General features: G+C 38.9%; 1 protein-coding gene across 1 annotated transcript in view; it reads left to right on the top strand.

Annotated features, from left to right (window-relative positions):
- The window catches only part of nwd1 (NACHT and WD repeat domain containing 1), a 110,601-nt gene that overhangs the window by 46,326 nt on the left and 50,204 nt on the right, over positions 1-14,071 (top strand). Inside the window, exon 8 of the mRNA XM_067230666.1 lies at positions 5,988-6,152. Within this exon, the coding sequence (XP_067086767.1) occupies positions 5,988-6,152 (165 nt within the window). The remainder of the gene's footprint in view (positions 1-5,987; positions 6,153-14,071) is intronic.

The raw sequence follows: 14,071 nt of genomic DNA, 5'->3' as shown, positions 1-14,071 counted from the left end.
CTATAATCTTATACTCATAATTATCAATTGGAGAATTAATGGAAAAAAAGAAAAATCTACTTGAGAAAGAAGCAGACAGAAGGGTTGCATTATGCATTTGAAGGTTATACTGTCAAACTGACTGAAGAACGAAATAACGACGTGAAAAAATTAAGATAGTGTGGCTCATTGGCTGGTCTATTCCCATGATGCAAGGCGGTAAATAGTGTTAAAATTTGCTGATAAGTTTGCCGTTTGTTCGAAATACAAATGTAACTTCATGAATTTCATTTTTAAATGTGTCTGCTTAGAATGTAGTGTTTTGTTGCGGTGGTTTACCATTGTAACCATGAGTTAAATTACACAGGCTACTTTAGAGTATTCCAAAGTATACTTTTAAGTACTTTGGGAAGTATACTTTATGAACTGAAAGTGCAATACACAGGTTACTTTAGAGTATTCCAAGGTATACTTTGAAGTACTTTAGGAAGTATACTTGATGAACTGAAAGTGCACTACACAGGCTACTTTACAGTATTCAAAAGTAAACCTTGAAATACACTATAAGTGTACTTTAAAGTGTACTAAGTGACCTAAAAAGTGGGCCAATTCAGTTTACTTAGTAAAAAAATAGTATATAAATAAGTACAAAAATAGGATATAAATAAGTACACTGCTAGTATACTTTAAGTAACATGATAATAGTATACTTTTTATACTAAGTATACTTACAAAATAAACTTGAAGTATACTTCTTTTTTGTAAGGGAGAAAGTCTGTGGAGAATCATTGTTTTCTCATTGGATCAGTGTTACAGGAATGTCTGGTTAAGGAACAACACGGGCTAAGCCTGATAGTTAGCCTGGTTAGTTTCGCAGCATGCTCCAGACAGGTTAGTTTCGCAGCATAAGTTGCATAGTAACTGAGGACTCAGATCCCCTATCGTAAATAAATAAATACCTTTTAGCGGTCTAGGCCCGAGGTCCAAAACAATGTATTACATCCATAAATAGCAATGATCTCTTGTTGCATCATGCTAAGTTCGCCACATAAAAGTGATCATAACTCCGGTTTGCTTCTGGTATTTACGATATAGTATTGGTATCGAAATGGCCACTACACTCTGACCTTTCGATTGACACCTTATTTGACCCAATAGGAGCTTCCATGCCCTGTCCATAGCCTTCTAAAGCCAACCAGGTGGCTCCCAAAATCTGTGCATCCTGCCCCCCCCCACGCCCCCCCCCCCCCCCCCCCCCACGCACACACACACACTCTTTCTTTGCTAACAGCCAACATTATAGGCATCTTTGGAGTTTTCAAAATAAAAGGCTTCAGTTTTTGTGTTTCAGCAATACTAATGGGGGATTTAGCTATAATATATGATAGTTCTAAGTACCAGTTTTCATTAGAGATAACAATTATGAAAAATAATACCTTTTTATCGTAAGTATTTGACCTTGGTTACCAAGGGTCCTTTTGGAGTCTCCACAAGGCCCTTTTAGAAAACGTCTGGATGTACTCATACATACATACATACTCATGGAAAAACATGTCAAATATGAATGTGTTACATTCCAACTTTAATTCTGACGCGTTATTGAGCAAAAACAGCACCCAAGGATATGTAGGCTATCCTATATTATGAAGCCTATTTATGTCAACAATCGGACGAAATGTGCTAAATTGCTTTGAGCGTTAGAATCAGAATTCGGTTTATTCGCCATGTATGTTATACGAACACAGAATTTACTGTGGCAGGGAGGTGCAAAACACTAAACATATACAGATCTTAAATTGAGTAAAAGTACAAAAGTTTAACTATTTCTAAGAACTAAACAATCTAAGAATACAACAATTTAAATATAAAATAAAATATATATAAAAATAAGAATAGAATGAGCAGCGTGAATGGTCAACATAGTGCAATCGGATACTGAGATAAGTGGCTTATGCATACTGAATTGCCATTAGATGGACTTATAATAGTTAAATAAGTGAATGCATGTCAATGGGAGTCCTTGGCCTTGTTGAAGAGGCCAGTAGCAGATGGAAAGAAACTGTTCTTATGGCGTGAGGTTTTGGTCCTGATGGACCGCAGCCTTCTGCCAGAGGGGAGTAGCTGGAACAGGGAGTGACCAGGGTGGGAGGGGTTGGCCACAATCTTCTGCTTCCTGTCAGACAGGAAGTCTATGATCCATCTGCAGGTGGAGTCCGGCACGTTCAGCTGGGAGAGCTTGTCCTGATGCAGGGCAGGGATGATGGTGTTGAAGGCAGAGCTGAAGTCCACAAACAGGATCCTGGCATAGGATCCTGGGGAGTCCAGGTGCTGTAGGGTGAAGTGGAGGGCCATGTTAACGGCGTCATCCACAGATCTGTTGGCTCTGTAGGCAAACTGCAGTGGGTCCAGGAAAGGGTCTGTGATGGCTTTGAGGTGTGCCAGCACAAGGCGCTCAAAAGACTTCATTACCACAGAGGTCAGGGCGACGGGTCTGTAGTCATTGAGTCCTGTTGGCCTTTGCTTTTTGGGCACAGGGATAAATAGTTAGAGCCCTGCGGCCATGGTTGTCTGCCAGTTTCTTCACTGTGTGTTGCAGAGAAGTTAGTTTCAGCCTGGAAACGAGCATTGCACGTTTGATAGATACAAATAAAATATGTGACCATGCTTTGACCTGTCTAACAAAAAAATATGTAATCAAGGATAAACTAAGAATCCGTTACGTGAAAGAATCACGGTTATATGAAGGGTTTAGGTTGGTTGAGGGGCAGTTCTATGGGCGTATGTGAAGCCCTCTGTGACATGCTTGCGTGTAAAAAGGGCTATACAAATAAATAAAAAAAAATGATTTTTTTGATGAAGCAAGGGCATAGGTTTGATGTCAGCCTTGCTCGGAACACCAATTTTAAATTATTGTGTCCATTAATTTGAGAGCAAATACTGTTTTTGGACCAATATACAAACATATAATGTAGCCAAAATATATAATACAAACATTATGTTTCTCTCAATTTGTTTGTGTTTTCGTGACATTGGTAGGGACATGCCCCTATTCAATTATATGCCTGTGTAGCCGGTGTGTATCGCTGAAACGCACTCTTCAGGTATGTAAAAGGCCACCCGCGTCAACAAATTGCTAGCTTTTCGTTGGCGTAGTTGGTAGTGGTGGCGCTTGGGAAGCCAGAGGTGGTAAGTTCAAACCCAGTGTGGGACGATTTGCCCAATACCTCTGACAGAGCTTGCAAGACCACGTCTGTTACACCTGCCTATTGTAACAGGCCGAAAGCCTTTCCAACTAAAACTGAAAATCTCTGCAAAAAAAACCCTTGTCTTAAGCAATGGAATGGTTATAAAAAGCTTTAGTCGACGGTGGAAAAATCAAGTCTAATGCAAAAATTATGAAATTTGGGCCCCCAAAACACACACAAACGCCCCCCAAAAACACCTTCAAGCCCCCTTTCAAAATGTTTGCTTCCAGAGCTCCCTGGTGTATTCTGAATGCCCCCTGGAAAAACGCTGTCCTGTTGGGTCAATTGAGGTGTCAATAAAAATGTCAACCTTTTTGATGAACAATCCACCGAGATGCAAAATGACTCACTAATTAAAAACACAGAGGAAAAAAGCTAGAGCTACAGTAGCTACTTTTCGAGTTCGGTTTTCCGTCACTTCAGACTCACGATCTAAAGGTCTAAAAGTGAGTAGTGTACTTTCACGAAACCAATCATTGATTCTAGCTTAAAATGTGTAAAAATAGGACTTACCAAACATGGCTGCCTCCAACACTATCAGGCGATTCCAGTTGAAAACAACAATGGCCGCCGAAAAATAATTTATATTCGTAACGGCGAGCTGCGATTGGAAGCGAAATGAAACAGGAGCTAAAAACAGGGTGGGGGCTTGGTCAGCATACAATTTCCAGAAAGGATGTGTGTGCGCCTCGCCAAGCTCGCGCGTGTCAAGTAGGGTGACCACCTGTCCCGCTTTGTGCTGTATCGCACAGCATTTTCAATATGGGACGTACGGGACAAGGGGTGAAAATGCTGTGCGACTCAACACAAAGCGCGACAGGTGGTAACCCTAGTGTCAAGGGGCAGGATGAGTCTGAGAATTTGGAGCACGCGCGCTGTGGAGCAATTCAATTGAATTCAATCATATATTGACATATCATGGTGAAATTGCGTATGGTACTTCAGAATGATGTCATCTTGAAGGCACAAAGGTTTGAAAAACCATCAGTCAAAATTATATTTTATTTATTAACACAAAGATACAGCCATTTTGTATTGCATTCCTTATTCAATTTCACCCTATAGAAAGACATGTATTCTACAAATCTGTAACAATTTTCAAGTCGATTGGATCTATGGTTCATGAGGAGAAGGGTTTTGAAGGTTGTACCAAATTTGGACAGTACAGCAAAATCTATCATGGCGGACCTTATGGGTTCTTGAGGCTTTTTTGTTCCCCATGAGAAATAAGGCATGTATACCATTTTTTTTTTGCATTTTTGAATAATGGGGCGCTGCGGAAATCACGTAGACTTTGGGCGTGGCTTATAGCGCCACCTATGGGCGTACATGGGCCATTAGCGGTCTGGGAGTAGTGACTGACCTGGTGTATCATTGGGCCAAATTTGAAAAAATCGGGTCAAAGACTTTTTGAGCTATTGAGCCATTTAGCAGAGAAGAGGAAAAATAATAAGAATACTAACAAAAACAATAGGTTTCCTCCTACCGGAAGAACCCTAATAAATAGAATTTTATTTTAACCTTCGCAATGTGGAGGGTCTGAGACAGCCCGACGGTTAAAAGAAAATGCTTCACTTTGTTTTTGTATGCGGTAAAGTAAAGAATGGAACCTGACGTTCAGACATTGCAATCAATCTGAGAAGGGTCCAACTGCAGACCTCTCTCCTCAGGCCCCAAGCGGGCTGTGGACCAATAGATACTGAGGAGGACCTTCCTCTTGAAACCTCTAGTTCTGTGAGCCAATGGAGTTCGAGTATGACCTCTCTCCTGAAGCCCCAATTCCGTAAACCAATGGGATTTGAACATGAGTGATACGCTTCTGTAGTTAGAATGAATCGGTGGTTGATTTTTCTGGAATATGGTCAAATAGTTATTCCTGGGGATATTGAGGAATTACAAAGATTAACTATAATAAAACATAAAATCAACAGTAAAAATTATCTCTCTTTTTCTCTCTCTTGATTATGGCATAAATGTGGGTCTGGCCAGCTACTTTGATCATAAAAAACATGCATGTATTCATTTTATTTATGTATTTATGCATTGATGTGGAAATGAATTTATTCATTCATTCATTTCTAAATATGGCAGGTTTGGATGAAGGAACTGGCAGTGCCAAATTGCTAATTTATTCAGAAATTATACAAATTATATGAAAAAGCTAGTATTTTGAACCAAAATGGAAATTCAGTACTACCAGGTTTTAAGCCTTTTTTGTTAGCCGAGGAGCTGGGGGTGGGGGCTTGGACTCAATCCTGCAACACTATATTAAGCCACCCAGCCAAGACATGTACAAGTAATCCTGTACTGACATCTGCTGGTTGGAGGTGGCATGGTTGTGGAAACCATGGTTTATTTACTGACGGTACACAGGCACTTCATGGCGTGGACCATAGCATGCTATCAGACCAGCAGAACATTTGAGCTTGGAACTACACAGCACTACACCCAAAGCATATTATGAGCCCACAGATCACACATGGAAATGATACACACTCAGAAACAATCAGAAAACAACTTATTTTAGGCAGTGTGGATGACAGTGGTACAACGATTCTCAGCTAATATTCACTATTCATTCACTAGTCATTTTTAAGGGGCATTTTAGCAGAGATATTTGTACACATACATTGTTTCTCAAAGTTGAAGATAATTACATCTTTTACTGGGACAAAAATAATACATATCTGTTGATTTCCTGAAAGGACTCTTGTATTGAAAGAACATAATATTTATTTTCTCATTTTGTTTTACAATCTATAGGCAGTACTGAGTGGCTGTACTGTAAAACCCTGGCCTGTGGAGTGACCAGTGTCATTCAAGACCTGTCCCTCTGCAGTGACCTCATGAACTGTACAGAGACAGAGCTGATTCGAGACACACTCATCCTGATGAAGCCGACCTTGGACTTTTTGGATGGACACATTGGTTAGTATTCCCCTTAGGAGATTATTCATTCTTCACCTCTGACCTTTGTCCATTAAATGACAGTTAGGCCTACAAGGAAAAGACATAAAAAATATATAGCCGCAAGCAGCGATTCCAGTATTCAAGCCAACACAACTCTTTTTTGCATTTTCAGTTTTGAATAAACTGTTTTGAAGAGTCTGTATAGTCTGCTTGGTTATCTAGTCCAGATATTATCACTTACTGAAATTTACATTTATTCATTTAGCAGACGCTTTTATCCAAAGCGACTTCCAAGAGAGAGCTTTAAAAAGTGCATAGGTCACTGATCATAACAACAAGATAGCCACAAAAACATTGCGAGTAGCCAAAACATGAAGCACACATTGTGAACAACCAAAGTAAGTGCCAAAGGGAAGAACCATAAGAGCATGTAGTTAAACAAGTTACAATTAAACAACATGAACCGCTATAAGTGCAAGTGTACCTGTGAAAAAAAAATAAAAAATTGTAATCGTAATTGGGTGTGCTTTGCCTTCGGCAAGGGCACAACCTTTGTTCTCTCACATATATATTATTATTATTCTTTTTGCCCCCCTAAAACTCAGTCAATATTTGGCCTACATAGACAAAGTAGGTGTCAAAAGTTTCGTCTTGGTAGCGATTGAGTTGCTTCTATTGGCATTTACGTTCCGTTGCATGGTTTAGGCTGAAGTTAAGTTTTTGTGGCGAAAAGTGAAGCTAACGGTGGCTAATTTGCTAGCCACAGTCACTGACGTTACTAACGTCACTAACGTCACGAAAACACGCGTGACTACCATTGGCAGAACATTCGTTTCGCATCTGTTAACTTGGGGGATAGCTAGGCTAACTATAGCTTTACTGCAAGGCAGCTGCAGAAACGCCACAAGCAAAGAGGCCAGGGTGATAACTATTTACTCATTTTACTTTGTGATATGACACACAATTGTGATACAGTATAATACAGTATAAGCTGATATTATTAAGGAAGTACATCTACTTTTGGAAACAGTAGTCTACTATTTCACTGAAGTATTAGCATCATGACATTAGCCTGTGTTGCCCGGGCAACACATACTACAGTGGTCTATGATGTAGCGTTATCTGTTTTCAATCGTTAAAATAAACATTCCTCACATATACATTTTCGTTGTAGGATTTATTCTGACATTAGTAAACGATTTGTTGGTGAAATTACCATTACCTGTCGTTTCAAACCAGTGTAGCTCACTGCAACGCTGTAGCTTACGCGAGACACACTACAAAAACATCTACACTACACAGCTGTTTAGGAAGTCAAACAGCGACAGAACATGTTCGGCACTCTCCTTACTTAAATCAAAAGTCTATCTAACTACTAACCTGAACTTCATTGCCACAGCCTAAACGTTGTCAATCTGTTCATGAAAATAATTAATTTCAGCCTAAACCGTACAACGGAACGTTAAATCCAATTCAACCAACGCAATCGCTACCAAGACGAACACAGCAGTAGTCTAGTACTGTACCGTAGTAGTACAATTTACCGGGACAGCTTCTCCACACAGGGCTATATCGCATTTTGCGTTGTTACTGACAATGGTCGCTACCAGTGAGCTTTTTATGAATGAGCGATTTTCCACTAAATAAATGTCAAGCTTATTTACGTTTTGGGGGGCATATTTTCAGTTAGCAGATGGTACTGTTTGAATCGCGATTCAATCTTCTACTGCCGGTAACGTCGTAGAATAATCTTCAAAGGGGGTTCTTTATTCATGAATGAATGCAATATGAGTAGGCTAAATGCTTGAAAATATCACGAGAAGGGAAAAACTTAAAAGGACGTTTAAGTCATAGAGATTAGGTAAATTTTTACACCGGTCTGCCAAATTTATTCGTTTTGATTCAACGATGAGGCTGCCTCTTGCAGGGGAAATGAGAAGACATCTATTTCATTCTACACTTCACTCGTATTTTCAGTTGTAAATGAGCAGCAAAAAAAATATGCTTTTAAATCTATGTAATCTTTATAAATAATAAGTATGCATTTTTATATAACATATACAGAAATTTCAGTTGTAAAAATGTCATTCAAAAACGGACCCCTGTGCAACCGACGCAAGCAAGCACACCCTACAATTTCCCCAGAAATTGTACCCTCTCTAGTTAATTGTACTTTTCACTCCTGAAAAAAGTTCAATTATCTCACGCCTTTACAGTCAAAACTAGTCTCCATATTGTTCATCGTGACAAAAGAAACCTCTCGATTGTGCTTGCAATTCACCAGAAATCTTACATAAATTTATAAAGGGTAAATGACAATATTATCATTTTTAACACTAGAAGCGCCAAGCAGTGAAGTGAAAAAAAAATTGTATCTTCGCACTTGATCCAATTCCAGGACACTGTTTTCTTGACTTTTCCTAGATATGTGTTTTATTACCCAGTTTTAAATTTTCAAAAACACACAGGCTATTTTGATCGTGTTTTGGTTTCATTGTGCATTCAGCAATTTTTTTCCCCTGCCTTTCAAGGCTGCAATTCGCCTTTCTATCAGCAGATGTTCTTTGCACTAGTCTGTTATTCAGACAAAGGTTATGCCTATATAGTCTAAACTAGAGAGGGTACAATTTCTGGGAAATTGTAGGGTGTGCTTGCTTGCGTCGGTTGCAGGTGAGTCCATTTTCCCTTCTAGTGATATTTTCAAGCATTTAGCCTACTCATATTGCATAATTCATTAAGAACACCCTTTGAAACAAGCGAACCCCCTTTGAAACAAGCTACTGTAATAATGTTGTCACTGGCAGTATTTCAGATGGAATTGCGATTCAAACAGTACCGTCAGCTAACTGAAAATATGCCCCCCAAATCGTAAATAATTTTGACATTAATTTAGGGGGACATGGCTAATTAAAAAGAAGTTTGCTAGAGGCAAGCTAGCTGCTGTTGCTAGCCACACTTCTCTGATTGTTTGAAAGCGCCGAAAATGAGAATGTTTCTTTTGACATAATAAAGTTTAGCCATAGCTGGGACATTGAAGACAGTAGCCTACTACACACTGCGAGCGGAGTCTGACTCTGAGGCTAACGTCAAAACAAGACGCGGTCTCACTCAAATTCCAAATTTTACACAAATCACAAAACTATGCTGACCCGCTGGCGGTCTTCGCAATCGCCATATGTTTAAAACACTGCTCTCCCTTTTGATGTAGAATTGACCCTGGTATGAAATTAAGAAAATACTCATCAGACGCATATCGACAACAGCTGCCGCAATCGTCCATGGAGGCTGACGGGGCTCTCACGTAGCAAACAAATCAAAGTTTTTACAGCAACCTACATTCAAATCTCACCACCTGGCTGTCTTCACAATAGTCATATCGTCATAACATTTCCCTCTTTCTGTTTTTTCGTGTAAAATTGAACTATAAAATTACGAAAATACTACTATGACGCTTTCTAGCATGGCTGCCGCCTAAAAGACTAGGCGGTCTCACGGGCGACCCGCACTCGCTCAAATTACAAAGACTTTCACGACCTAAATCAAAAATCCGAGATGGCAGTTCCACTCGAAATCGCTTTCTCAACAAAGTCCAATGGTTGGGTATTATTGGGGGTGGTATTTTTCACTCATAATCTAAGCTCCAATTTGCGTGCTAGAACGTCTCTATCACGTTGTATCCATGCGTCGTTGCTAACGTGTGCTGACGTAGTGACGAAGGCTAGCACTGAGTACCCTTCGTTGACAGAAGACACTTTTTGCCACAAAAACATTGTAACCACCTAAACTGTGCAACGGAAGGTAAATAAAAATACAAGCAACTCAATCGCTAGCAAGACGAAACTTTTGACACCTACGTTGTCTATGTAGTCCAAATATTGACTGATCCTTAGGGGTGGGAAAATAAATAATAACTAGAAAAGGCTGTTCCTGCGAAACAGCAGTGAGAATGCTGAAAACCTGAATGGGGATAGCTGACCATGCTAAAAAAGCTGAAAATAGTGAAAATTTTGTAGAAAGTTATAAGCTGAAGCTTCAAAGCAACCGAAAGGTATTTTTGAAAGGGGCTTGGAGCAGCATTCCAACAATGATTTGAAAGGATTTACCATTACTTTTAAAGGGAGAATTATTTGCACAAAAACCTTGATATTTTAAAAAGTATAAAAGTGATAAATGAGAAAATACCCGCAAGCTGAAAGCTGAAATGAATTTCAAAAATGTGTGAGTCACACAAAAGAGGCAGTGTGGAAGCTGAACTGCATCATCTAACAAAACTAAGAGCTAAAATAGCCTACAATGCGGGAGAAGCTGAAAGCTGAACTGTTAAACAGAAGAAGTAGGCTAGCTAGTCGTAACAAGAATATTGGCCGGGTTTCCCAGATTCGTTAAGAAGCTCTTAACGCTAAGAGCTTCTTAGGAGCGTTCTAAGAGCGTTCTAGAGCGTTCTTAGAACGCTCTTAAGAAGCTCTTAGCGTTAAGAGCTTCTTAACGAATCTGGGAAACCCGGCCCTTATCGTTTTAACAGCTGAAATTATAGTTGGGATAGTAATAGCAGTAGCAGATGTGAAACCAGCACAAAATTTGCTATCTATTGATCCAAAAATGAAGCATGAAGAGCGAAAATTGTGGCAATGCTGGCAAACTAGAAATATTTTTTCAACGACATCCGAAACTGCCCTCCACTCTAAGCGTTTCAGTCTGAACTCTAGGGTTTCACGTACACACCCATGTAAATCTCAGAAACGGCTTGAAAAAGTCATGAAACATAATCAGTGATATTGAAAAAAGTTGAATAGATATCAAAAAGCTGAATTATTTAAAAATAGTTTAGGGTTTTGTCAACATTTTAAAGTTCAATTGGTGGCTCTAGCTGAAAGATTGAGGAAGAAGAAGGATTTGGAAGTTGAAGAATTTTTAAGAAGTTTGAGAGGATTTGAAAGTAAACTCCATTGGAAAACCATGTTAAAAATATTATGAATATTGATTTATATTAATTCAAGCATAAGAGGTACAAAGCTGAAAAGTCATAGCAGGAATGGCCTGAAACTGCTGAATTTTTTGATAGCTGAACGGTTTTAATAGCTGAAGATTTGAAGGGGCTGAAACGTGCCACGGAAGAAATAGAATAAGAAGAATAAGAAGTTGAATAAAGATTCAAAGAACAATACTTGGAATGCTGAAGCAGCATTCCAACAATAAAGAGAAACAGGAAAACAATAGTGAGAATGCTTAACAGCATTCTCACAATAATAACTAGAGAGGGTACAATTTCTGGGGAAATTGTAGGGTGTGCTTGCTTGCGTCGGTTGCACAGGGGTCCGTTTTTTAATGACATTTTTACAACTGATATTTCTGTATATTGTATATAAAAATGCATACTTATTATTTCTAAAGATTACATAGATTTAAAAGCATATTTTTTTTGCTGCTTATTTACAACTCAAATTACGAGTGAAGTGTAGAATGAAATAGATGTCTTCTCATTTCCCCTGCAAGAGGCAGCCTCATAGCTGAATCAAAACGAATACATTTGGCAGACCGGTGTAAAAAATTGACCTAATCTCTATGTCTTAAACGTCCTTTTAAGTTTTTCCCTTCTTGTGATATTTTCAGGCATTTAGCCTACTCATATTGCATTCATTCATGAATAAAGAACCCCCTTTGAAGATTATTCTACGACGTTACCGGCAGTAGAAGATGGAATCGCGATTCAAACAGTACCATCTGCTAACTGAAAATATGCCCCCAAAAACGTAAATAAGCTTGACATTTATTTCGTGGAAAGTCGCTCATTCATAAAAAGCTCACTGGTAGCGATCATTGTCAGTAACAACGCAAAATGCGATATAGCCCTGTGTGGAGAAGCTGCCCCGGTAAATTGTACTACTACGGTACAGTACTAGACTACTGCTGTGTTCGTCATAATAAATCCTACAACGAAAATGTATTTGTGAGGAATGTTTATTTTAACGATTGAAAACAGATGCATCATAGACCACTGTAGTATGTGTTGCCCGGGCAACAGAGGCTAATGTCATGCTAATGCTTCAGTGAAATAGTAGACTACCGCTTCCAAAAGTAGATGTGGGCCTACTTCCTTAATAATATCAGCTAATATTGTACATTACATTTCACAATTGTGTTTCACATCACAAAGTAAAATGAGTAAATAGTTATCACCCTGGCCTCTTTGCTTGTGGAGTTTCTGCAGCTGCCTTGCAGTAAAGCTATAGTTAGCCTAGCTATCCCCCAAGTTAACAGATGCAAAACGAATGTTCTGCTACAGATAGTCACGCGTGTTTTAGTGACGTTAGTAACGTCAGTGACACAGGCTAGCAAATTAGCCACCGTTAGCTTCACTTTTTGCCACAAAAACTTAACTTGAGCCTAAACCATGCAACGGAACGTAAATCCCAATAGAAGCAACTCAATCGCTACCAAGACGAAACTTTTGACACCTAGGTTGTCTATGTAGGCCAAATATTGACTGGGTTTTAGGGGGGCAAAAAGAATAATAATAACAACTAGAAAGGTACATTTCCTGAAGAAAATGTGTGTGTTTGCTGAAAGCAGTTGAAACGATTCTTTTGATGGCTTGAATAGTGAAGAAGGTTTTACAAAAATTTTAAAAGAGCTATGTGCTTTAAAAACAAAATGGTGAGAAAAATTGTTAAAAGTATATCTGTGATTGTCATGCATTGCGATATTTTCTTACTGTTGAAAATGGAGAAAAAACTGTGACGAAAAGAGTATCTTATTGACTTTCATACATTTTTAATCGTTAAAAGTAGTGGTGGGCATAGATTAATTTTTTAAATCTAGATTAATCTCACTGTAATCTTGGCGTTAATCTAGATTAAAATGGCTTATTTGAATTCCACCGAAGGCATTCAGAATATGTGTGCTACCCAAATAATGACTAAAAGTAAGTCTTTGAGAACGGGTTTCTCAAGCCGGTGGCGCATTAGACCAGGGGCTCATCTCCTGTTTCCAAAATGCATCACAAACTGCTTGAGAAAGCTGTTCTACTATGATAATTGGTGATGAAAATAAATTATGTTCAATAAGATTGTGTTTATTAACTGTTTATTAGATTAGTTAGCTTGGTTGATAGAGCTGTGCTGACGGGCTTGCCTCGGTTGCACTCAAACAGTAGTTTGACGACGACTCTTCCCCTGCGCTACATCAGTGCTTGTCCCGGCATCTTCCGCCTTAGCTAAGGGATGCTTTGCGTTTAGGTGGTATTTGAGACTGGAAGAACTCCTACAGTAAACTAATTCCGCATAGCACAAGGTGCAAACAACCTAGTCTTGTCGAGGTTTCCATTGGGAAGCTTCTTAAAAATAAATTTTCCCTGAAGCAAACCAGGCGGTTTCATAGCTGCATCCATGTTAGCACGTCACGTTTGATGTGATAATTTCATACACAAGGCATACACACAGGTTCGAAGACTCGTTCTCGCCCCCTACAGTGAAATTCGGCTAGGTATACATCCGCGCTAAAATATCAAGGTGAAAGTCATCATAGCTTGCGTGGTATAGACCCAGCTCCCAAGCCAACTTTGAGAATAGATAAACGCCAGCGTGTTAACGCCGATAACGGCCCACCACTAGTTAAAAGTATTAAAGAATGAAAGATTGAGAAACAGAAAAAAGTTTGAAAAATGAGCAAATATAGTCATGAAGAGTATATTGCATAACAGTTATCAATATCAGAGCAGACAAAAGTATGTCAGCAGTATGAAGGTGAAAAAAAGTGTTGCTTTGAAACCAAAGTGGTGAGACAGTGTTAAAAGTATATATGTCATTGTTATGCATTGCAATATTTTCTCACGGTTGAAAAAGGAGAACAAAGAGTAATGAAAAGGGTATCTTATTTAATTTCATAAATGTTAAAGCGTTATGTTAGAGCCATTTTATTTCATTCTAAACCTTTTACAT

The sequence above is a fragment of the Osmerus mordax genome, chromosome 27 (assembly GCF_038355195.1).
Source record: "Osmerus mordax isolate fOsmMor3 chromosome 27, fOsmMor3.pri, whole genome shotgun sequence".
NCBI classification, from domain to species: domain Eukaryota; kingdom Metazoa; phylum Chordata; class Actinopteri; order Osmeriformes; family Osmeridae; genus Osmerus; species Osmerus mordax.
Note: the sequence above shows the minus strand (reverse complement) of the source record. Positions and strands in the feature narration are given on the sequence as shown.